Genomic DNA, 26505 nt, shown 5'->3' with positions numbered 1-26505 from the left:
GCCCACGATCAGTGAACGGTAGCCGTTACCCCCCTCGCATCCCATGATCTAGATTCTGGTATGGTTAATAAACTAGTCAAGTTTGCAGATGATTCTAAAATAGGAGAATTAGCTCAAACTGTATTAGTAGCAAACAAAAAAACAAAAAAAGATGTAGCAGTGACTTGGCAAGACTGGACAAAAACATGGAAGATTACATTTAATATAGATAAGTGCAGGGTTTTGCATGCAGCTGGTTAAACTCAATATATCCATTTTGTAATCTGCTTATCTAGTACAGGGTGGGGGGAGCCAGAGCCTACACCAACAAGCAATGAAAATAAAGCAAGATACAACCTGGATGGAAGCCAGTTCATCCAGAGCACACACAGAAAAAACACAAACTTAAACATTCTCACAATAAGATTTTTACAAAAATCAATTAAAGGGGAATTGCAGTCCCAATTTTCAGACTGATTATTAAACATATATATAGAGATATAGAAACGATTTACAAATTTCCAATTAAGCACAAAATCGTGAACTTTGTGAACATACTGCAAGTTGCCATTTTGTCGCAAATCCCCAGTCTTTCCACGGGCAAGAGTGAGAGTTCCCATGAACTGTGACATTATGTGGCCTCTTCCTGCTCACTAATCATTGTAATAACTACTGCAACCAGAGCCGGTCCAGGCTCCCGTGAAACCTAGTTCAGGACCCTGTGCAGACGGTATAATCCGGAAGTAAGTCGAAAGGACAACAGGGAGGAGACGACGAGGATCAGGGCAGGTTAACAAACAGAGGGGCGTGACAAAAGTGAACTGGTGCTCGGGGGGAGTGGCCACGGCAAACAAGTCCAACGGAGTCCAGGGGGAGATCCAGGGCGAAGTCCAAGGTCCAAATCCGGTTGATCCATCTGAGATAGGACAAAACAGAGTTAAAAGCTGGAATGGGATCCAGTACAGGGATGGGGAATAAAAACGGGATGACGAGGCCAGGCGCTCTGAGCCCCGGACTCAGCTGGGTCAGGACGCCGTTACGAGGCCTATGCCCTCAAGCCGTGGATGTAGGGCGACTTGATGGTAGGCAGGCCTCGGGCATCCGTCTTCCAGTGCAGAGCCCAGAGTGGCGAGAGCGCCCAGCATAAATAAGGAGGGGCAAGATTGAGGGCAGGTGCACGGCATCAAAAATGTGAAAGAGCTGGAGCGCCCTTAAGAGGAGGGATTACGATCGTGACACTACTGTAGCACGATGTATGAGCGAATTCCACTGCTGAAATGTTCCATTGTTACGTGCGTGCAGAGTTAACACGTAGTATTTGTCGGCAAAACTGTCTCGAAGTCAAGAGCAACATTTCTATCACATTAAAAGAGATGTATTCTCAAACCTGCTTGTTTAGAATAAAATCGGGTTACTTCACATCACTAAACATTTTGTTGCCTCATTCTGAATTCAGAATATGGCGCTGCGTATTCCCGGAATTTTCATTTGTTACTGTGTCCATTTTACTTTAATTGTGATTTGAAATGCACTCATCAATGCTGATTCTTTCTAACCCCAAAATATAAATATACCGTTGCAGTTACCCTTTAACCATTACGAATGTCTTTGGACTGTGGCAGGAAAACGTAGCACCCAGAGAAAACTCTGGTATGTATGTATGAACATACAACCTTCATGCAGGTAACACCCCAGGAACTGAACCTGAGGCCCCGGCACTGTGAAGAAGCAATGTTTAACACTGCACCACTGTATCACCCAGAAGTTAAAATATAAATACAGACTGGGAAACACTAAGCTAGAAGAAGCTACTCATGATAAGACTTCTGTGTTTATGTTGGTACATTGCTTACATCTTCCAGATAATGTGGGGAGAAATTAAAAAGGAAAATAAAATGTTTGGCTGTATTAAAAGCTTAAAATTGAAATTGAGGGATGTCATGTTAAAATTGTGTAATGCAGTAGTTAGGTCTCATTTAGAATACTGTGTAAAATGGTGATTATCACATTACAAAAAAAAATATTACTGCTTTGAAATTAGTCCAGAGAATAACAGATGCTTTCTGGGTCTTCAAGGAATATTCTACACAGAGGCTGAACAAACTTTTTTAGTCTCGAAAAAGAATATTAAGGGACCGGATACAAATATTAAAACTTCTCACAGAAATTGACAACGTCAACCCAGAGGACTTCTTCAGAATAAACAATGAAACACAAACCAGAGGGCACACGTGGATACTACATGGAAGTGTATTTAACAACAACAGAAGGCACTTCTTTACCCAGAGGGTTGTGGTAGTGTGAAACAAGCTAACCATGTGATTGAGGCTGATACTTTGACTTAATTCAAGAAACTGCTGGATGAGATTCTAGGATCAATTACAGTAAATACTATCAAATGAGCAAAATGGGCCAAATGGCCTCCTCTCATTTGAAACCTTTCTATGTACAGTTCAGTGTATTGCCATATGCACAAGTGCAATGCGTATTTGCATGTATGTTCCAAAGACATTAAGAAAATACCAAAAACATAAACACAGAACAGAGGCAGCAACAAAAAGTTAAAGAACATACAACTTTAAAAAAACATCAGTGTGAGCCAGTGGTAGGGGTAATTAAAACATCGCGAAACTGATATTAACATGTCAATTGCAATTACATTCCGTGCATTTTGTATTGGTGAGCAGAACAGAAATATCCTTAGTAATAACCAGAATCGGACAACTCTGATTTCCATCCTATATATGCTGCTGTGGGATATGCATTTCAACAAACACAGAAAGCACGTAAGTGGAAACAGTAATACTCTAAATGTTTGGAATGGTATAACACACACTGTTCTCACATCGGTGACTTCTGAGAAAAACATAGATTGTAATTTACCGATTACACAGAGAGCAAAATCTAGTAATTGACAAATCTTCACCATTGTAATTGAAATAAAGCACATAATTTACTCATTTTGTGGTGTCGAGTCCTGATAAATTCCCATTTCTTAGGCACTCATAAGGTCGTTTGATTGCGTTTAGGAACGCAACCCCCTGCTGCACTTGCTTGCAGCTCAAATACTATGCACAACTCTATGAAAGGAATTATGGGTACGTCGCGTAATGGCAGTCGAAGAACGCGCAACTGTGCAAAACAGCCCGAATCTGCTTATTTGCACAGAATTCTGCGACAGCAAACCGAGTGACGTCACGCAGCAGCGCGCCAGCAGTTTCAGACGCTATAGTTCCTGCAGCTGCTGGCCAATCGGTAGCAGAGCTCTCCTGGGTCCCATGGCTATGGCCTGGCCAATCCGCTTCAAGCTTGATGCTCCCAGTCTTACTGTCCGGCGGAGGCTGCTGTGAACGCTGGCGGGAGCGAGTTTCTTTCTTTCTCTCGGGCAGACCGCGAAGGGAACGGGTTTGTGACGTTTGGAGGGAAACATATTTTTGAAACTTTTCATACACTTTCTGTCCGGATCCGAAGGTTTGAGTCCCCCCTCTTGTCAGGAACAAAAAACTTCGAAAACCTTTGGTGTGTGGATGCAGAAAATGAAGATCTGGTACCAAGACTCATTTTAAATAAGCGACGTATAAATACAGGAAATTCTTCACTTTCGTAAGGAAAAAATATACTTTTTAGTTTTAGTAAGGAGCCGTCACCCCCTGTTAGAGCGCACGGTTCTCTGTAACTAGATCCTCAGCAGTGCAAAGACGGGATTTGGGGGTTTCTACACAGTTTTGTCCCTTTGAGTGACTCGGATAATTATTGTTTTGCACCGCGAGTTGGCCGGGCAGCTGCAGAAATGGCGAAGGTGCAAGTGCTGAACGTTGCCGTCCTGGACAACCCGAGTCCCTTCGGAAACCCCTTCCAGTTTGAAATCACTTTCGAGTGCATGGAAGACCTTCCCGAAGGTAAGCGCATCTCCCTTGGGCTGCGGATGTCAGGCAGCCTTTTTTCTGCCTTATCCCAGGTGCAAAGTGCGTCCTGCCGAAATGGCGGGGAGAAATCGTAGGTACTCAAGGGGCGAGCACATCTCTAATTTTGTTGCATGAGCTGGTGTGACACTTTGCTGTTCAGATTTTAGGTGGAGTAGAAAGCCTATCGTAAAGCGCTGTTATGAAAAACTATTATAATCTTATAATCTATTGTTTGCTAGTACTTTGATGCAATTTAGTTTTGTAGTTGAACGAATTTATAATAGATGTAACTTGAGCATTTTCCAACATTTTTACAGATAAATTGTTTCATTTTCGTAGATTTTCTTAATGTCAAGAAACGTAAGGGCTATATTATATCAGTTAGGTGAACAGGCCTAACTAGTTCACCCGCAGTCTAACAGTCAAAATGCAAGCAATTTAAAGTAACTGATTCTCTGAGATTTATGACCGCGATAATTCGTTTGATTCTTTCTCTGGTTAGAAGCATTTCGCTTTTTTCTTAATTAAACTTCCTTTCCATTACTTAGTTTAAAGATGGTAATCTTTGAATTTTGGCGCCGGCGGGGACTTAAAGCAAGCTAGCGGAAAAAAATTATAGAATCCATGCCTCTTCTATCTGATTGGGCGGCTGATGATACGGGGGCGTGTGTTTTAGCATCTGTTGTGTATCCGATTGGTTCCAAAGCGAGTTACTATGACTGTAGCTCCTGACCGAATGGAAATTGCGGGAGAAGCTTTTGTTTCACGCAGAGCTAGAGGTAGTATTCTGCAACCACATTAATTTGACGCCGAGACGGTTGGTGTCTTCATTTTGAAGTTTCCAAGTTACTCATTAGTAACTTAGAGGTGTTCAAATAAAGAATTGTTTATCCGAAGCTGCTTGGTAATATTCATAAGTAAATATAACGTTCAATGTTTCAATGAAACATTTACTTCTTAAAGTTTATATTAAAATATTCTGGGTATTGAAGACTGTTCAAAAACAAATATATATTCACTGTGACAGTTTGGATTATATTTTCATTTTAATAAACTGTATGATTAATTGTACCTTTGTAACGTGTTAATTTGTAGTGGGGCAATATTGGTTTCCGTCTGAATATATTTAGTTGTTTTAATTAAACACATTTCATGTCTTGCAGTAATTCTGAAAATTAACATTTTCAATGTTACTTTATCTTTTGCTGTGCTGCGATATTCTGGCGCCCAAGATCAAAGCTTTTAGAGTTCAGTCATACCAGTTCAAGCCCGTTTAACTTTAAGCTGGCATTGTATTTGTGTAGGAACAAGTGTCACAACCGAAGAAGGCTCCACAGCCGAAACGTTGTTTTCTTCTTTATTCAGCATGGAGTAAACCTATTACTTGTTCTTTGCAGCCTATGCATGCTGTCATAGCTACACAACTAAACTATTTCATTGTATTTGTGTGTTTAAAATTCCTGCTCGACAGTTGGTGGGTTTTTAAGTAATTTGATTACATTGTGATTTTTGGACATTAATGATTTTATATAATGAATGGGCTGTTCCAAATGTTGGAAAAGACCCTTTACCTAATTTTAAGTTAAGTGGCACGTTGGTGTAATGGCTGAGGCGTGTGCCTTGTGTGCTAGAGGTTGGGGGTTCAAACCCAGCTGTCACCATGATTTTCAGGGCGGGGTGGTGCGGTGGCTCTGTGGCTAAGGATCTGCATCTGTGGCTGGAAGGTTGCTGGCTCAAACCCTGCGGCCGGCAGAGGAATCCTACTCTGTTGGGCCCCTGAGTAAGGCCCTTAACCCCAACTGCTCCAGGGGCGCTGTATAAACGGCTGACTCTGCCCTCTGACCCCAAGCTTCTCTCCCTGTCTGTGTCTCATGGAGAGCAAGCTGGGGTATGCGAAAAGACAAATTCCTAATATATGAAATTGTATATGGCCAATAAAGTGATCTGATCTTTTATCCATTAACATGACAGCCTTGGGGTGGCACTTCGGTATTAATTGTAATACGTTTCAGATGTCTGAGCACCCTGAATCAGCGTGCGCTGTTACAGTGATCACATGTACCTAGGTCTTTCATACGAGGCTGAAGTTGGCTTCTTATTTGCGTTTTTCTTTCCACCTTAAATGCTGCTGCTGTGATGTTATATCGCCTTTCGCCTGTAGATGGCTCTCTTTGGTCAGTACTAATCCAGATGGAATACTGTAGACATAATAATAAAAACATCACTTTATTAACCCTTTACAATTTCTTGCATTAGGAATTATCTTTTCACATACCCATGCATGTGCATGTGCTCTCCATGAGACACACAGCAATGATAGGGAGAGAGCCTGGGGTCTGCCATTGTACGGCGCCCCTGGAGCAGTTGGGGTTAAGGGCCTTGCTCAGGAGCCCAACGGAGTAGGATTCCTCTGCCGGCTGCGGGATTTGAACCGGCAACCTTCCAGCCACAGGCACAGATCCTTAGCCACAGAGCCACCGCTCTGCCCCAGACTTCCTCAGTGAAAGAGAATATCCAAATAAATGGCAACTGTCCAAGTTGTGTTTTTGTGTGGAATATATTTCAGAAAATCGCAAACCAATTTTAAAAACTCAGAATTACACGAACTTACACTGGGAGAAGGTGATTGCACTTTCTGCTTATTATTACGGTCCTCCCCCCAATGATAAAATCGTCTCACAGTTCTGACACTGAGGTGTGAGTGTCAATGTTACAGGCTCTCGAAATCCTGAACTTCAGGAAATTTTACTGTTCAGAGGGTCATCTTTAAAAAAAACTGTACGTGGCATGTGAGAATGCATTAGGAAAAGCTGATTGCACTTTTGCTGTATTGCTGTATGTCCCTCCCCCCTGATTGCAAACTCGTCTCACAATTCTGACACCGAGGTGTGAGAGTCAATGTGACAGACTGTCAAAATCCTGAAGTATAATAAATTTTACTGTACCTTTATTTAAAATATGACCATCTGAACATGGCATGAGAGAACACATTGGCAAATGGTGATTGCACTTTCTGCTGTATTGCTGTGGCCCTCCCTCCTGATTGCAAAATTGTCTCGCAATTCTGACACCAAGGTGTGAGAGACAATGACAGACTGTCAAAACCCTGAAGTACAAGAAATTTTACTGTACCATTTTTTAAAATATGACCCTCTGAACGTGGCATGTAAGAAGACATTGGCAAACAGTGATTTCACTTTCTGCTGAATTGCTATGGCCCTCCCTCCTGATTATAAAAACGTCTCAAAATTCTGACACTGGGATGTGAGACACAATGTAACGGACTATGCAAATTATGTCCAAATTGCACACTTGTAATTACAAAACTTCACTGTTGCATTTCTGCGTTGTGACATTCTGCACATGGCATGTTAAAGTATATAGAAAACCTAGATCAGGACAGGCTAACTGCAACTCATAGTGATTTGTCATTGTCTTACTTTCTGAATGAAAAACATATTTTTTCAGTGATTAGGACACTTTGTTATGGCATAAAATATGCTTCAGTGCCAGAATAAATAATCATAGAAAAATGCGCACAGTGGACATTCATAGTTGCGTTTACCATCCAGGTCGCCTGCTTAGATCACAGAATGCAGGTCTTCTTCAAATTCCCCAAATTAATAAAATAACAGTTGGCGGTAAAGCCTTTAGTTACAGGGCCCCTAGCTTATGGAACAGTCTCCCACCCCATATTCAAGATGCTGAGTCAATCTCTGTATTCAAATCCACACTGAAGACCTATTGCTTCAGCTTAGCCTACTCACACCTTACATTATAGCCTGCTGCAACCATTGCTGCAGGTGCTGCTGTACATGCCATTGTGTGTCTCCGTGTTGGCCCACCAGGTAGATACATCTGTTCTTACCAAACTATCCTATTCTCTTCCCTACATGTCCGGATGGTGCCTGGGCTGGGCACCATCTGAGTTGGATGCTGCATCACTGCAATGGATCCAAGAGGGACATCGTGGATATAGCTATTGTTAGGAGGAATTTACTGGTCTACAGAGATCTACATGGAGTACTAACACACAGAAGACATGATGGAGAGATGGATTAATCGTTTTTTTTTTAAATAATATAATGTAAGGATTCCCAAAGGGGTTGGGCAGCCAGTTGACCTTGGCCCCCTAGAGTTTTTTTTTTCCTTACTAAGGAGTTCTTGGTTCCTCTCCTCCGTTGTCTTCTGAATTTAAGTATAGGAAGTAATAGAATCTTTTGGTAAAAGCGGTTGAGATCGACTTGGGTTTGCAGGATGTCCAGCTTCTTCTGGACTAGTACAAAACTGAGGCCTTTGTTGAGAAGAGATCGCTCATCCTGTGAAAGGGAAAGGGCAGGGGGTATAGTAACAACAAGGTTAGGTAGGTTGAGAAGTGAGAAACTGGTAGTGCTGGGAGTTGAGGGATCTGATGAGGTTAGTTATAAAAGGAATATGATGTGGACCTGTTACCCATAAAAAGTCCTTAACTTTTTTGATGTTGTCACCATAGATAAACTGCAGTCAGCAAAGATAAAAAGATAATTATCTTTCCTGACTGCCCTATCTTTCTTACGCCTGTAGAAGGTTCCACAGCCGCAAAGTTGATTCCTTTCTTCTCTTTTCAACATGGAATAAACCTATTACTTCTTCCTTTGCAGCCTATGCATGCTGACACAGCTACCCACCTGCTATATAACATTCCTATAATAACAACTATGAATGACCACTGTGGGCATTTTTCCATGATTATTTATTCTGGCATTGAAGCATATTTTATGTCATACTAAAGTTGCAGTTAGCCTGTCCTGATCTGTCCTGTCCTGGTTTTCTATATACTTTAACATGCCATGTGCAGAATGTCACAACACAGAAATGCAACAGTGAAGTGTTGTAAGTACAAATGTACATGATGAGTGATTTTGTCTCTCTTACCTTAGTGTCGCAATATTAAGATGTTTTGGTCATGAGGAAAGAGGGACAAAGCTAATCGGCAGAAGGTGCGCTATTTTGTTGACTATAAATCCTCACATGCCAAGTTCACAGGGTCATATTTAAAAAATGGTACAGTAATTTTTCTTTCACCTCAGGATTTTGACAGTGTCACATTCTCTCACACCACAGTTTCAGAATTATGAGACAATTTTGTAATCAGTAGGGAGGGCCACAGCAATTCAGCAGAAAGTGTAATCACCATTTGCCAATGTATTCTCTCATGTCATGTTCACAGGGTCATATTTAAAAAACAGTACAGTACAATTTCTTGTACTTCAGGGTTTTGACAGTCTTGTTACATTGTCTCTCATATCTCAGTGTCAGAATTTTGAGACGTTTTTATAACCAGGGGGTAGGTTCATAGCAATAAGCAGAAAGTGCCATCACCCTTTGCTCATCCTCGGTTAACCATATATTCTCATATGCCATGTTCTAAATGTCCCATTTAGTACTGCTATATTAAAATGTCTTGTAAAATGCAATAATTTTAGACTTTTAATGATCAGAAGGCAAGGTCGTGGTAAATATGCAGAAAGTGCCAGTGAATTCATGTTTTGTCTTTGTCTTATTTACTCGTTGTCTAACATGCCAGTTTGTGTTATTGTGTGTTTTGAAAATTGGTTTTTGATTTTCTTAAATGTTTCATACAAAAATGCAAGTTCGACAGTTACTATTTACTTACATATTCCCCTTTACTGCAGATATGTAGAGTAATCCATCTGGATTAGTACATTTAAAAATGACTGTAGAGAGCCATCTACAGGTGAAAGGCAACATAACACAGCAGCAGCAGCATTTAACTTGGAACGAAAAACGCAAATAAGGAGCATACTTCAGCCTCGTGTCTTGCGGAGTGTTAAGGAACTGATAAAATTGATTTTTCAAAGCACTCCCCATTAATTTGTGTTGGTGTCCTCTGCTATTCTGTATTCAGGTCTCAAAATATTATTTTCTTTTAGCTTGTCATTGTAGGGCATTAAGCCCAGGAATATGTCTGGTAACTTATGGATTGATTTGAGAGAGCAGTCATTTTTTATTCAGCATGGTGAATACAATTGTGTATTATTTTAAATAGTTTTAATAGTATACATGTTCAATTGTAACATCTCAATCTGTGTTCTATTTTTTGCTTTGTTATCTAAAATATAATAATAGTAATAATAATTGCTTACACTTATATAGCGCTTTTCTGGACACTCCACTCAAAGCGCTTTACAGGTAATGGGGACTCCCCTCCACCACCACCAAGAAGATGGTGATTTCATAGGTGCTTCATAAGTGACATTCTGTACTTATTTACATTTAAATGTAATCTGTCACGTGTTTACCCCATCCTTAAGTGTTTCTGAATTTCATCTACTATGATGGTTAATCCTCCTACTTGGGTATCATCTGTGAGTTTATTATACTGGAATCTAGATTGACATTAGAGCAACAGTTGTTCTAATACAGGTCGCTGTGGTACTCCACTAATTAATGCCATATTACCATATTTCAACATTCACCTCTTTACTGTTATCCAACCATTAACTAGTGTTGCATCCAGAAGCATTTCCCTGACTGTCAGCAGCAAGGAATTTGACAATTACTGTTAGGACTTTAATCAAAAGACCATAGAAAATTTAGATATAGGCCTGCCATTTCATATTTCTTTGTCCTCATTACTGCTGTTCCTTGTTCAAGGATGTTAAAGGTAACAGAATAAAAGCTATTTACAATCGTGTATGGTTCTCATGAGACTGTTAGAAATAGCTTTATTTTCCTCTGTTTGTATATCTTTCAGATTTGGAGTGGAAGATCATTTATGTGGGTTCTGCCGAGAGTGAGGAATATGACCAAACTCTTGATTCTGTTCTCGTTGGTCCAGTTCCAGCAGGAAGACACATGTTTGTGTTCCAGGTGGGTGTAAAGATTAATTGGATTAGGTAAACATATACCAATCTGGGAAGGCAGGACTGTAGAGGTTTTTTGCCTATGGATTCAGTGTTGGACATTTGTAAATGTTCTTAACAAATGGCACTGCCATTTGATGGTACAGAAATGGGCAGACTGTTGCGTTTTATCACCACCTAATTGGAGAAACTGCGTATTACCCTTTTTGCAGTAATTGTGTGTGAGAGTATGTGTCACAGTTTTGCACAGTAAAGTTATGTGTATTCTGCATGCTGAATTAGAACATGAGGTTAAAAATGAGAGGAGGCTATATCTGGCCTAGCTAGATCTTTTAGTACTCATCCACCCATTTCTTGTATGAAGTATTGGGTTTGACCACATAACTTGCTAGCCTATTTCAACCCCACGACCCTTTGGGTAATGAACTTCCTTCTGTTCTTGCTTTTGAATGCATTTCTGTGTAGTTTCCACATGTGCCCACAGGTTTGCTTCATTGTTCAATCTGAAAAGGCCACTGGGTTGACTTGGTGCCTCTGCAGATTTAGAATGCTTCTGTCAATTTCCCCTCATAATCTTCTCTGTTCATGACTAAATAGCTTCATTTCATTCTAGACTGCCAGTCTAGGACTGATTCCAGAGTAGTTATATTATTTTGGACACCACGTTACAAAATATACACCATTTTCTATATTAAGACCTTTTTGGTTACTGTTATGTAACTGTAAAAAGTGAGGCAACTTTGGTACAACTGATTGATTGTTGTGAACCACTGAAAACAAGTAAAGTTCAATGCAGTGGACTATTGTCTAATTAGTGACTCTGGACAAAAGTGCAGTGTTTCACCGACACCGACAGTGTTTTGCAATTAATTCCTGGAATTTTTATCTGTGACAAATTATATCTATCAGTGGCACCATGCATTTGAAATAAAGTGCTGCTTCCTCCCTCCTTGCAAAATATACAGTGCCTTCCCAGAGTTAATTGGGACAGTGAAGTCTACAAAAAGTGCCAGTGTATGAACTGATTTCTCATGTAACTCCTAACTAGTTAAGCAATTTTTTTTATTGGTCAGTTCAGTTCTCTCCTTCTGGGTCAATTAAACAATTTGTTAGTGTTAAGCCTTTTTAACTTGAGGGAAGAAAATTACTGGGACAAGTGGATGACTAGTGGTAACATGTTGGTCAGGTGTTGTGTAATTAAGCTCATAAAAGAGCTGTGGGTGTTCTGTCTGTCTGCTTTGCTTTGAGTTTGTTTGGAGCCCCTTGTCAAAAGTCAAAATGAAAACTAAAAAGTGTAGTTAAATTTTTTATTTGAATTTTAAAACAAAACTCTGAAGAACTAAAACCATTTTCACCAAGAAGAAAATTTACAGGTGATGACAGAAAAATTATAAAAAATTCTGAAACAGTCCTATCAGAGAAAGTGCCAACTTCCAGTGCAGGACTGAAGTTGTCAAAATCCATAGGTCACTGAAAACGGACACAGAGGAGTTTGAGGTTAAAATCTTACGGGTATGATCAAGAAAATTCTTTACCAAAGTAACTGGAGAAAAAAGTGCATGTGTTTTAAAGAAAACCACCTCCTTTTTGAAAAATGATGGAGATAATGTCGTGGTGAGGCCACAAATGGCCAACTGTGGACCTGGTCTTGTAACAGACAATGGATGCAGTAGAAGGCAGACTATTATTGTTACATCACAATTCCTGCTTAGAACAAATTGATATACAGCTTTTTCAATGCTTTATCATGCAGCATAACAGTGACCTAAAATATGACCAACGCCATCCAAATAGTTATCAGGAAAATACTAGAAAATATTTGACTGTCCAAGTTTCTCTGGATTTAAATCCAATTGAGAGAGGATTGAAGTTTGAGCATCCTGAGAATAGGTAAAAGCATAACAGCATAACCTCTTAACCTCTTGAATGGTTAACGTTTGGTGAGTTCGGTGAGTTGTGAGTGTCATGGATTTGTATGCAACCACGTATTGACCTTTGCAATTCTGTAATTCCTTGAAATTACTGGGTTGAACAATTTGTTTTTGTTCAAATAAGATCAAATGTACTGCGTTAAATTACTCAGAAGCGAAATGCACTTATCATTCATATTAATCTCATTTTTACAAATTAATTGGTTTAATAATGGCAAATATTCTTGACACTCTGTAGCTGTATGCATTTTTGTGCTATTGAAAATTACTCTCATTATGCCTGCTTTGAAGACTAGTGTTTCATTATATTTATTTGATCAACAGATTCTTGGTTGATTGAAACGTAATGCTACAATTTAATTTTTGACTTTGATTTATTCTGTGGCTAGCTAATATGACTATTATAAAATATTATTTTGACATTGGTAAACATTCAGTCTCATAGTTATTGCAAAATTCTTGCATAATGAAACAAGTAAGTTTAAATCATTTTGTTTTTGGTTACTGGACCAAGAACTGCAGTTATTTTGTTGCACTTTTTAGTGTCAATTGTGGATTTATTTTAAAAACATGGCAGCAGAGTATACATCAGTTCTGAGAAATAGGAAACATGTTCATGCTGTGTGCTTTTCTTTATGTGCAGATAACTTGTAATGAATGGGACTAATAATAAATTTTAATGGGTTACTTGAAGCAGTAGAGGCCCTGTTACAGTATAGAGGGTGAATCTTAGCACAGAAGAAACTGCCTATCCTATGCTGCTTCTGCTAAGTGCCTATTGAAGTCCAATCTGCTGTCAATACTGGAAGTGTGTTTTCTGCAAAGCGCTAGACTGTGTCCCCTGTTTTCTTTGCTCCTGAAGTCTGTTTTTAAGCTCACACACATAAGCAGAATGCGAATTAGCTCTGTAATGTAATGCAGGTGTTTGTACATCCTAGTATCGCAATATGGTTTCAAAAGGTCCACTCCCCACACATAATCATATAATTGTTTTCAGGTTGCAGGAGTGCAGTTGAGACCAATAGCCACCGGTCCCATATGTCATTCGGTCTAGCAACAAGGCTTCAAAAGACCAGTTGATGAGATCCTAGGGCAGTTAAATGGTGTATTGGAAAACCATGTGATGAAGTTAAGAGCCATTTTTAACCTGATTAACTTGAGAGCCAAAGACGTATGACGAAAGAACTACAGAAAACTCTACGACAAATTAAATTTGTGTCCCTTCTCTGCTCCTGTGGAGAACCATGCAAAATCCATACATACGGCACCACTATATCTCAGGACCCAGTGCTAAACTTCTGTCATATTAATAAGTTAACTTTTCAATGTGGTCTCCACTGGCGTCTGTGTTGCTGGCCATCCCTGTTGGACAGCTTTTTTTTCTGTGCAAGGTTTTTGCTCCCTAACCGAAGTCCTCCTTTCGGACAGGCGGATGCCCCGAACACCAGCCTCATTCCGGAGAGTGACGCGGTGGGTGTGACGGTGGTCTTGATCACCTGCACCTACAGAGGCCAGGAGTTCATTCGGGTTGGCTACTATGTCAACAACGAGTACACTGACCCAGAGCTCCGGGAAAACCCCCCTCTCAAACCAGACTATTCACAGGTGGGTGGTGCAGAGTTCTTGGGGAGTTTTGATTCCCATAAATGTACTTTTTGTAGTCATCTAAAAGTTTATATTTTGGCAGGAACATTGATAATGCAAAAAGCATATCAAATCACAATATCACTTTGCTTTACCAAATGACTTTCCTGATGGAATGCTGAACCTGGAAAAGTTTAAAAAATGAGAAATAAGCTAGGAAAAAGTGTGGAAATTTTAGTATCAAAATAATGCTTACCTAATGAAGTTCACTACACACAGGTGTATTGGTGTTAAACATACCTAACCTTCTCCGTATTTCTGAAATCAAAATCTTAGAGCTGTTATTAGTGTTCATCTGAGACTGCAGTTGGCTGGGTACCTGAAAGTTGCTAAGCCAATGAAACTGAAATCTCCCCATGTTAAAATTAAGTAAGGAGGCAGAGTTGATTTGGGATTTCAGTTAGATTGGGATCTTGTATATTTAATATTTAATTTAAACCTTTGACATACATGCACAATTGCTCATGTGGTCCCTGCAGCAAACATCACAAATACAGTGTGATTATGTGATTAGAATTAAGCAACACAATATTCTCATGATGGTGCAACAATCCCGTATGGTCTTCAATGTTTTCTGTTTAGCTAGCTAATATGGACTTACAAACCGTTAGTCTTCTCAACTGCCTTCTCTTAAATTCGACAGCTCATTGCAGAGTATCAATATTGATATTCAGGGTAGCATAAATACAGAATTCAAGAGCCTATGCAGAACCAAACTCGACTGTACTCGGAGAGTCAATCATGCGAAGTAATACGTTTATTCATTGCTGAAAAGAGGAAAAAAGAAAACGCAACGTTTTGGCTGTGGAGCTTTCTTTGGGTGTGAAACATGCTAAGAGTTTGCTATTGTAAACTGAACATGTAATCAGTGTGTAAGACATCTAGCTAACAGTAATGTTTACGTTTTGAGAGTGACTGATTTGTGACACAAATGGGGCCGCAAATGATAATTACAGTTACAGTCAAACTCCAGTCCTGCTGTGCTAACTGATCAGATAGTTCGTTAAAGTAAACTCAAATTAGCCAGATGACTTTTGTAAAAATGCTGAAAAAGTAATACTACCTCACAGGGAAGAATGTCAGAATTAGCCAGATAATTTTGTCCAATAGAAATAAGTTGATTATAAATATCTGGGAAAATATATTTAGTCTTAACTAAAAACATGAATGAATATCAAAAGATTGTAATAGAAATACATTCATCAAAGCTAGATAATTTTCTCAATGTGAAATGTAGTCAAGCTGTAGTCTTCAGAAAATATTGGATTGTGATATAAGACGTTTTATAAAACGGATAGTTCCAGTCCTGAAATTTGATTGGCTGACACGCTTTCGAAGCCGTGCTGTATTCTCTGATATACGCACACCACGAAAGGAATTTTGACTTTTACTTTGTAATAAAGAAATATCAATCGTATAGTGTAGATAAAAAAGCTTGGATTCTCAGGTATTTGATACATGCATCTTCTGCTGTCTTTGTTGCACTCTTGAGGATCCTTGTAATTTTTTGTGCTCTTGTTGAATTATAGTGTCGCATAGTTTAAATCATTTTCATTCTTAGAAATTATCAAACACTCGGTTAAAAGCAAGGGAGGTTGTCTGTTATAGTGGACATAAAAATGAGAGTTCGCTACGGTGTTATTGGAAACCCAATTTTAATTATAAAGCGCTGGAGTGATATCCTGGCAGACACTGAGACCAGCACCAGTGGGAGTACTCCTGCAGCGAAAAAGAAAATGCCTGACAAACTAGGGATTGGACAGTTTTTCAATGCTTGTGTGATCAATGGAAATGTTCAAATAAATGTGCTAAAGAAATAAACAAAAAACAAGTAATTTATTCCTTTATCATATTGGCTAGCTAATGTCCTCTCTTTGCTAGTTAGTTACTTATGGCTGTGTTTCTGCGTTGCGTAGCAACAAGGGACTATATTCTCGGGGAGGAACGTAAACAGATTAATTTTCGTGTTAAAACATTTTTTCATTAAAATTCATTGCATACAACAATCACATATTTGGGGACTGTTTTATAAAAACTTCGCATCGGGTCTAACAACACCTTTTAACTTTTAACTATCCACAATATAACACGGCCTCTCGTGCCTTATTGCTTAAGTAGTCTTCATGCTGTAGCGGAGCAAATTCTAGAACTTTGGCAAAGAATTCTGACTTAATTTGCCAAAACATCATCACTCTGCTTGGGCCATTATTAATGTTGCAAATTTGCACATAGAAATGTTCAGCAATACAAATTAAGATTTGTCTGCACAAAATGTGTTTTCTGACTCATCCATTTGTGTTTGCATTGATATTTTTAATATATTTCACAATATCTAGACCAAAAGGGGTCAAAGCAGCAGAAAAAGTGGTAAAAATGGAAAAACTGCAATATGGATATATATTATGTGTTAATTAATTTGAGGTTCTATTCGTTAAGGTGGTCATTAGTCACATGAAAAATGTCAACAAAGCATGTATGTGTTTAAAACACGAAAGTTATAGATGGGTCTTGAAATATTAAAAAAGCTGCCTGGAGACAGTCTGGAAAAAGTCTGGAATTTATCAATGGGGAAAAGAGCACACACCCTATCGATGACACTTGAAAGCTGGCTACAGTTTGTGAAACAAGGTACTGTTCACAGTACAAATGTTTGAGGGAGAAAAGGGCTATCCAAAAGGAATATAGGGACAGACTATGTATGTGATAAGCAGCAGTCTAGCAGAGATCTTGAGAACTACTTTATTAGAGGTGGAAATGTAAATATTCCCTTAAGAACAGAAAAATGTACGTTAATACAAAAATGGGTGTTTAGCTGCCTGGAAACTCTTCTTAAAAAGAGGCAACAAAACCAAAAGAATGACCAACAGATATGAAACTATGGGTTTGCAGATTTAAAATTTACTGGAAGATCAATATTTGTGCCTGCCAGTATCTGTCATTGATCACTGAATATCTTGAAAGGAGTCAGTAAACAATTGCAGTAGCTCTCAGTCTAAAGCCAATAAAGATGCTTTATTCAGGTGTATTTCCATAGAGTTGATTCAGGAATGCATCCTCTCTTCCTGGTGAGTGGACCTGCACAGCAAGAATATTTTCATGTGGCAGCTGCATACAGATACAGCCATTCAAAATGCACGGTACAAACCCGCGGTATGGTAAACTACCCACAAGCCACCGCAGGGCACCGTGGTAAGTGATTGGCTGGCCAAAATGACCGACAGGGGCACTCGTGGTGCATTGGTTGATAGTGAAAAGATTTAATCATTTAATCTCTTTACTGTGCACATATTAATCCGCTTAGTATTGAATATTTATATGGAATATTACCACTAAAGGGAAATTTTAGTAGCTGAGCATAAAAAGAAGAGGAGCATAACGCATCTGGAGGTCATAAACGATATTAATTTAGGAACAAAAACATTACTGTATGTAAACTGTACTGTGTATGGCTGGTCTTGGTAGTTTACCCAAGAATTGCTACCCAACGCAGAAACACAGCCACTAACTAGCAAAGAGAGGACATTAGCTAGCCAATATGATAAAGAAATAAATGATTATTTTGTTTATTTCTTTTGCACATTTATTTGAACATTTCCATCAATTGTACAAGCACCTGGAAACTGTCCAATCCCTAGTTAATCAGGCATTTTCTTTTACGCTGCAGGCATTCTCCCGGTCTGGCGCCGAAGTCTGTGTCTTCTAGGATATAATGTCAGCGATTTTTTGTTAAATTTGGGTTTCCAATAACGCCGCAGCAAACTTGTTTTTATGTCCACTATAACAGACAATCTCCTTTGCTTTTAACCGAGCGTTTAATAATTTCCTAAAATGAAAATGATTTACTTTATTTCCCTCATGGGATCAATAAAAGTATCTATCATCTATCTAAACTATGGGACAGAATTCTGGGGTCTCCCTATACCAGAGATTATGGTAGGGCTTCATAATAGTGATTGGCTGACACCATCTGACACCCCTCTGATTGGAGAAAAAAGACGTGCTGGTCTGCTATACATACTGTACCAGGAAGATGATTTCTTTCTATTCGAAACGTGTATTTTAAAAGTTGGAGTTTAAATAAAGTTGATGTTTTATCTAGGGGCTGCTCGCGTCTGAAGAGCGGCTTCTAAACTGTGAAAACATGTGTCTGTCTTTCCGTAGGGGGAAGGGAATCTGATCTGCAAGGCCCTTTGGCTACAAAAGTAAAAAGAAGGCGCTCGCTCTCTCTATCTTGATTAAGTAATCAAAATAATCAAAAATGACACAATAAACATAATAACCATAATAACGACCAACCAATAAAAACAACCATATAAACATAATACCAACCAAAAACATAGATAACAACCACAAAAAACAAAATCAAATATATCAAACCATTAAACTCTCAAATTCCTCCAATTATCATAATCCTGCCCCTTATGCAAAACCAAACCCTCCTCCCATCCCAGTTTATCCTCTTTATCATAAACAAAATCCACCTCAGTTTTCAACATAAGCATTACACAAAATCAATACCTCAACACTCCATACTCAACAACGATAATTCACAAACAGCCAGAACATGTAACTACACATTCCCAAACATACCTACTTTCCATAGCCCCGCCCCTTATGCAAAACCAACACCCCTCCCCTGTTCTCTCTCTGCTGGCGTTTGTAATCGTTTTTATTTTTAAATAAATTTTAGCAAAGTCATGTATTTTAAAAATCTTAAGATTTCTATATTTATGTCTTTTATTTAGTGGTTTCATTAGTGACAAAGGCTAGACTATGTATTTTATGTAAACCGTGTTTGCTATTAATTTATTTAGGGCTAGAATATGTTCATTGTCTTCCAATGAAAGAAGGGTTCCTTTTGCCATAGTCGGGTTGACATTAGAAGCTTGCCACGCCTGGACTGTTACACCAACGCATTAGTATGTTAAAGCGATTTCATTGAGGAGCCTAGCTTTCTTAACTAGTAAGTACTGTACTTCCTTGGTTTTGGAGGGGGGGAGGTGTCTTTCGCTGGAAATCTCGCCCCCTTCTACTTTGAAAATACCTGTGAAACCAGTTTAATTCATCACAGCCAGCACTCCCGCAGAGAGGGGGGTTGTACTTGCAGTGTATACAGTAGATGGGAAAGCCAGAGCCGACCTCTACGCCGCCCACGTGTTATGCTCTTCATTAATGTCTAAGCCGGAACACATCATTATATCTAATTTTGTATTTCTTTAAAAAAAAAAGCTTGCCCAGCCTAACAGTATTGTTGTTATTGTTTTTATCCTGTAAAGTGCTTTGAGGAGCCACCTTTAAAGGCGACATATACAATAAAGTTCTTTATTATTACTATTGTTAATTTGCTGGACAGAGAGGTGAACATTATTACGCAGAAGACAAAGATAGTGATTTACGTTTTATTGTGCTGCTGTAATACAGTTTTAAATAAAATAAAAGTCTAAACAGTATCAACTTTATTTATGGGTTTTAAATAAAGGCGATTTAAATCAATATAAATGTTTATATTGTAACGCATAGGTGACTATTCATTGTTATTAAAATGACTTAAATTCGATCATGTTGTGATATTTAGAAATATAAATTTGTTTGGTACGAGTGAAGTTTTATTAAATCTCTGAGCCAGGGAAACGTTTTATCGTACAGCGTGTACAATTCTTGTGTTGCGGTACGTGAATATAATTATATCGTTATTAATTTCTTTAGATACGCGATTCCATATTATATTCCCTTTTAATCAAATTCTAAAAGTATGCTTGTTGACTCTGGTATCACGTTAGTTAAAGACCTCAATGCTTAAAATGTTTAGGGAGAAATGGAATACTGGTGTGTATGTTTTCTTTAAAGTACCAAGACCAGCCATATACTGTATGTTTATGTTCCAAAATTAATATTGTTTATGGCCTTCACACGCATTACAGTATGCTCCTATTCTTTTTATGCTCAGCTACTAAGATTTCCCTTCAGTGGTAAAATTCCATATAAACATTCAGTACTTAAATGGGCACAGTAAAGACATTAAATATACATATACATAGTGTATACAGTACAGTTTGCATACAGTAATATGTTTATGTTCCTAAATCAATCTCTTTTATGAGCATGGTGAATCGGAGATTCTCATAAATTACTGTACTTTGCATGATTGGAAACAAATGCGTGATTGCGAAATGCTGTGGTGTTACTTTTACAAAGACAGTCAATGAAAAAAAGAATGTGGACCAGGGCAATACTTTGAGTTTACAGCTTGTCCAAGGTCGTTCATTATTAATACTATTAATAATATCTTCGTTAAAGACTTTGATGGCGACAGCTCAAACATGAGAGGTTGAGCTTTATTAGCTCCACCTTGCGAAAATTCCGGATACTATTATTTTACTTGCGGTATAATAGGAGAATTTACGGTAACTCGCGGTAGACTGCGTAATCGCCCGCTTGTTTTGAATGGCTGCATCTGTATTACAGATGAGAGAGAATTTGTAGCAGAGTCTGCACAAAAAACTATATATTGCAGTCTTACCTTCTAGTCTATCAATTGGAACATATACTGTGGGAGAAACTGCTTAATTTCTAAGTTGTACCACTGAAATAAGTTCATTTTTTTGGTGTTAAACCATTACAAGATTATTTCTGACTTGTCCACTTTGTCATAACACATGGTTAGCATGTCATTAATGTAATTACCTTTCTTACTGGGAAAAACAGCCCTGCTGTTCCGTACAAGTGTAAATTCAACATTTTGTAGTCGCGTATGCCAAACTCCTGGCAGAATGAAGTCTAGTTTAAATGCACCTAATATTTTATCACCCTGTCTTGTTTCAGCTCCAGAGAAATATCTTGGCCTCTAATCCACGTGTCACACGCTTTCACATCAACTGGGAGGGCACTCCAGACAAGATGGAGGACTTGGAGAATGTCGACCCAGCGCCCAACACCATGCTGCCCCCAAGCTGCACCCCCAGTAAGAGCCCTGGGCTCAGCCTGGTACCTGACAACTCCATGGACTGCTTGTAGACGTGTGTTTACTTAGCCACCCCCTAACTCTCCCCACACACACCTTCACTGCCAGCAAAGCCTTAAAGCACTTCCTGACAACGGGCCCCAAGAGATTGCTTGATCTCCCTCCGAAATGAATCCTTTCAAGCAGGTCAACAGTGTGCCCACTCCCACCTGGAAGATAGTCTTTCCTCCATGGGGGCAAATCTCACAAGTCTCTCTGGGTTTGGCTGAGCCAGTGCCTGACACTTTTTTGTGTGGAGTTGGGATGTTTTATCTTTCACTTCTCATAAATGGGACACCTTTTCGTAAGAAACTGCTCTCTGTGAGAAGTAATGCCAAACTGCTGATTCACAAAGGACATCAGCAAATCACAGTATACACTGTTTAATCTTCGTCTGTACCAGGAAAAAAGGAGATTTAAGGGGGACAGGCATTGAGATAGGTGTTGTAAACATCTGTATATATGTTTTTCTTTTTTTCATGTATTCCAAATAAATTCTCACCTGTTCCTTTTTTGTATTTTGTTGTATTCTACATAAAGTTTTATAAATGGTACTATTAAAAGTTTTTTAATTCTTAAATATAGTGATGCACTCTGGTGGGCATGTGGATATCTTGGTAAAGGAGTACAAGTTCATGAAAGCTCACAGATGAGAAAGCGGTAAAGTCTTTTTTTTTGTGTGACCGGTGTATACAGACATCTGTGCTTGTGATGGGTATGTAATTATTTCTCCACACTGTGGCTTGGCAACTCTTCCATGTACCCTGAACATAATCTCTTGCAGTGGAATTATGTTCCTTTACAACAATATGGTGAAGGTCTGAATATTTTTTACCATGTGTAACAAGTTTACATTTGGAATATTAAAACAAATTAGGGAGAAAGGGAATCTTAGCTTCTGACAGGACATTGGTGATCTCATGTTTTGTACTAACATAGTGCAGAACAACACTAAGGTTTACAATAAGTAACAAGTGATGTATTACTTAAGCAGTGTCATCGATGCTGACTGTAGTAAATAGTAGATCTTTCATTGTGGCTGGATCTAAATGTGGAAAAGATGCTTGCAGAAAATGTTTTAACAACACTGCTAACCTTTTTCTGTTCCCGTTTTTCTTATTCCCGATAGCTAATTTTGTTGTACTGAAGCTGCAAAAGGTTAGATTCAAATCCCCCACCACCTCCAATAAAAAAAGAGATACAGGGTCTTAAGAACTAGCCATCTTAGCCATGTTCACAGGTTTGGAATTAGTGTTCCTGTCACCTGAGAGGTTTGAGGTTTGAGGAATGTTGTTAAATTGTTACACCAGATGTTTTAGTGGCCCATATTTTCCATATCAGCAGCCCTGTAACCTTGGTGGGGGATTCTTTATAATTGAGTTTATATTGAGGGTATATATTGAAAGTACATAGGCGCATTATAATGAGAAGCAATGAATGAGGTTTAAGTAATTTTGAACAAACCAAACCACTGAAAATCTGGAAAATGTAATACCAAGGAAAAGGATGAAAGAACAGTTAGTTGTAACAGTATATAGCTTTGAAACAAGATGGTTACAAATTCTTCAGATCAATATGCTTTGAAAATGCTTTTTTTAATTTATTATTTAAGGATTCAATAAAAATATTGCCCAGAGATGTGATGAATTCTTAAGAGAGCACATGAAGTGTCCACTATGAGAGGATGTGTTTCTGTCCATTTTATCTGTCTGGTCTGCTGGCTTCTGGAAGTAGAAACACTTGCTTTATACTGTGCAGGAAATCTACATGTCAAGGCAAGTTGAACTGTTTCGTTCTTTCTATTCTGCTTTTCAATGGTAAAAGGAAGTTAAAAACTGACAGATTATTTTAGCCATACGTGGTTATTTAATTTAAACTGAAGAAAGTTTCTAAAAGAGCATTCATACTGGATGTGCAGTACCAAGTTGAAATTTGAAAATGGTGTTTTATATATGATCATGGATCCTGGTAGGATGTAGGGTCAACCTTTTCTATGGAACAGATTAATATTTGTGCATCTCCACATTTTTTGTCCTGTCACTTTTGAATTTTTGCTCTGGTTTCAGTTTAGAATTATGTACTGTAAATAATGCAAAACTAATAAATCTGCCCTGAGAACTATGATCAAGTGTGTTGGGATTGAGAGAATAAAGTGAAGCTTTAAAAGTGTTACTTCTAATCTGGTTCACCCTTCGAGGTCACCTACTGGTTCTTGGTCTGAAAGCTGTCACCAGATTATAGTTATGGTCAGGGCATGCTAATATATCTTTCTCTAAGGGATTTGGTCACCCTTGCTTCTTTACAACATTTTTACACTGGAGTTTTACAAAGAATACGTTTTACAAAGAGAGTGAAAGATGAGTTATAGCGACACCTGGTGGTGCACAGTTTTGCCAACACTATTCTAGGGGAGGCCCCTCTTGCATCAAGGTATTTGAAGGTAATTGTCAAAGAGGTGCCCATACCTAATCAAGTTTGGCTGTTGCAACTTAATCCAAATAATTATGCTGTTTTGTCCATAAGTGCCATTGATGGGTATGATGTATCTGATGATGATTCTTATGTACATCATTTCCAGCTATAGGTGATGTAAATAATATCACTTTATTAATCCTATACAATTTCTTGCATTAGGAATTTCTTTCCACATACCCCAGCTGGCTCTCCATGAGACACACAGACAGGGAGAGAAGCTTGGGGTCAGAATGCAGGGTCAGCCATTGTACAGCACCCCTGGAGCAGTTGGGGTTAAGGGCCTTGCTTAGGAGCCCACCAGAGTAGGATTCCTCCACTGGCTGCAGGATTTGAACCAGCAACCTTCCAGCCACAGGTGCCGATCCTTGGGCGCAGAGCCGCCGCTCTGCCCCTTGGAGATGAATACTTTGTCTGTACTTTAAGCACTAAACCAATGGTTGAGTGTCCTAATAATTTCTCCGAATTTCAGTTATAATTTGCATGCACAGGGTTAATAGGATATCCATTTAGTTGGGGGATAAATGCATTTGGACTAATTTTGTTATAGATATGAACCTATGATTCTCAAGTTTTGGTGCCAATATAAGTAACAATTGTTTGGAGTAACAAAATGTTTGCTTCTGAATGCAAAATGTATATTTCCAGTCTGTACATTTTGCCAGACATCTAAATTTGAACACAGTTGCACTCAACTTAATGAGTATCATGTCACTTGGAACTTGCAGTGTAGTGAGGGGCAAGTGATGTGCAGAATTAGATCCGCTAGCCAAAGTCTACGGCAGAGATCTACTGTATATTTCGTAGCTCATATTTTAGTCAGTGGTTCTCAAACTGTGGTACGCTTACCTGCAGTGGTACGCGAAGTGCCGCCAGGTGGTACGCCAAATGACCCTGGAACTGTTGTGTGCGCTGAAAACTCGGAACGGGTTTTCATATTTTGAATTTTAATACGTGTCGAATACACAGCCTATGTACTACGATACAGTGCGCGCTAAAACTTCAGTCGACACGAGATAATCTGTAATTCTATACCACTCTATAAGAATGCGTGCTATGGACGCAAGTGACCAATTGTATTTAAAAAAAAGCTACTGTATCTCCAGCAAATAGGTAGGTAGGAGAATGTGCGTGATTTTGGAACAATGCCAATGTTGTAAGCACAGGAATGCATAGAAATACGTGCTACGAATGCTAGTAATCTTGTGAGCGCAGGAAAGCGTGATAGATAACAGAAAAATATTAAAGAACTGTTCTAAGTTAATTTGAGAAAAATACACCGAGCGTCTCTGTGTTTCGCACCCATGCACATGAAATAAAAACTTAAAATAAATATGGAAATAAAAACGGAAATGCGAGCTTGCGGATTGCTGAAGCAGGTAAGCCACACTATTTTTGAAGAACCTTATTTACCGTTGACAAAAAAGCTGACGTATTATGTGTGGAGAAAAAGCTGCTGTACAGCTCAACCTGCTGCCCCGCCCCCGAAAGACACAGTCACTCATAGAATTTTTAATGAAGGATTATATCAAAAGTACGCTGATAGAGCGCGTTAAGATGATCAGATGTTTTTCACTGCAATTAGATGAGTCTGTAGTAGATTTGGCCAATTTGCTCGTTTACATTAGATACGAGTTTGAGGGTACGTCCCATGAGGACTTTCTGTTCTGTAAGCCGCTACCAACAGGAACTACAGGAGAGCATATATTTCTGCTTCTGAATGAATTTATCGAAGAGAATAGCCTCGACTGGATAAAACGCGTCGGAGTTTGTACAGACGGTGCTAGAGCAATGACAAGTCAACACAGCGGTGTAGTTACACGAATTAGAGAGGCTGCTGCAGAAATTAATGGACGCATTGCAACATCCACCGCGAGACTTTAGCAGTCAAGAAAATGCCTGACGATTTTAAATCTGTTAGACTCTGTTGTGAATTGTATCAAGGCTCGAAAAATTAATTCACATCTGCTTTGCTCGACTAAACAGGCTCACCCCTCTCACTGAAATGGTACTTTTTTATTATTTTTATTTGTTGTTGTTACTGTTTTTTTCTGTAAAACACTTTGAGAAGCCACCTTCAAAGGCGCTATATCAAATAAAGTTTATTATTATAATATTTATTATATGTATGTGTGAGTGTGTGTGCACGCGCGCTCATGTTGGTCATTGAGAATTTCTGGGGTTCCTATGAGATGATGACTTGTAGGTGGTACTTGGATGCTTTGGATTAGGGGTGGTACTTGGTCCAAAAAGTTTGAGAACCACTGTTTTAGGTGATTCCGGTAAACGGAAATAGACCCTGTTTGTCATCTCAGTAGTCTTGAGGCATTATGGTTATCTTCTTTTTCGCATTTTCCCACTTATGTGGGGACTGCTTGTTTGCACCGATTTTTACACTTCGTACCGTCTGCGGCATCTCGGCAGGTGACTTTTGCGAGGCGCATGTCGTCTTTCAGCCGATCCAGCCAGCGCGTAAATGGTCGTCCACGGGGCCGGCGGCCTTCCACATTCGATTCGAGGGCGGTCTTTGCCATTGATGTGTCATTGCTGCGGAGCACGTGCCTATACCATCGCAGGCGTGATTCCCTCATTTTCTCAGTGATTGGGGCGACTTTGAGTGTTTTTCGCACCTCTTCATTCATGACATGGTCTAGTCTTGTCAAGCCGAGGGTCCATCGCAGCATCTTCATTTCCATCATATGGAGTGC

General features: G+C 39.0%; 1 protein-coding gene and 1 long non-coding RNA gene across 2 annotated transcripts; one reads left to right on the top strand and one right to left on the bottom strand.

The window, feature by feature from the left end:
- Positions 1 to 182: 182 nt before the first annotated feature.
- On the bottom strand, positions 183 to 3156 carry LOC148650235 (uncharacterized). The gene is made up of 2 exons (XR_015926061.1): positions 2937 to 3156; positions 183 to 895 (listed from the first exon to the last, which is right to left on the bottom strand). It is a non-coding gene; the product is annotated as an uncharacterized LOC148650235 (long non-coding RNA).
- A 166-nt stretch (positions 3157 to 3322) lies between these two features.
- Positions 3323 to 23449, top strand: LOC148650234 (histone chaperone asf1b-B). Its single transcript, XM_088603836.1, has 4 exons — positions 3323 to 3878; positions 10642 to 10757; positions 14110 to 14286; positions 21148 to 23449. Exons 1-4 carry the CDS (start codon positions 3770 to 3772, stop codon positions 21337 to 21339), a joined length of 594 nt encoding a protein of 197 aa, XP_088459962.1. The 5' UTR covers positions 3323 to 3769; the 3' UTR covers positions 21340 to 23449.
- The last annotated feature ends 3056 nt before the right edge of the window (positions 23450 to 26505 follow it).

The sequence above is a fragment of the Lepisosteus platostomus genome, chromosome 13 (assembly GCF_059453375.1).
Source record: "Lepisosteus platostomus isolate fLepPlt1 chromosome 13, fLepPlt1.hap1, whole genome shotgun sequence".
Lineage (NCBI taxonomy): Eukaryota > Metazoa > Chordata > Actinopteri > Semionotiformes > Lepisosteidae > Lepisosteus > Lepisosteus platostomus.
This window is presented reverse-complemented; position numbering and strand designations above follow the sequence as displayed.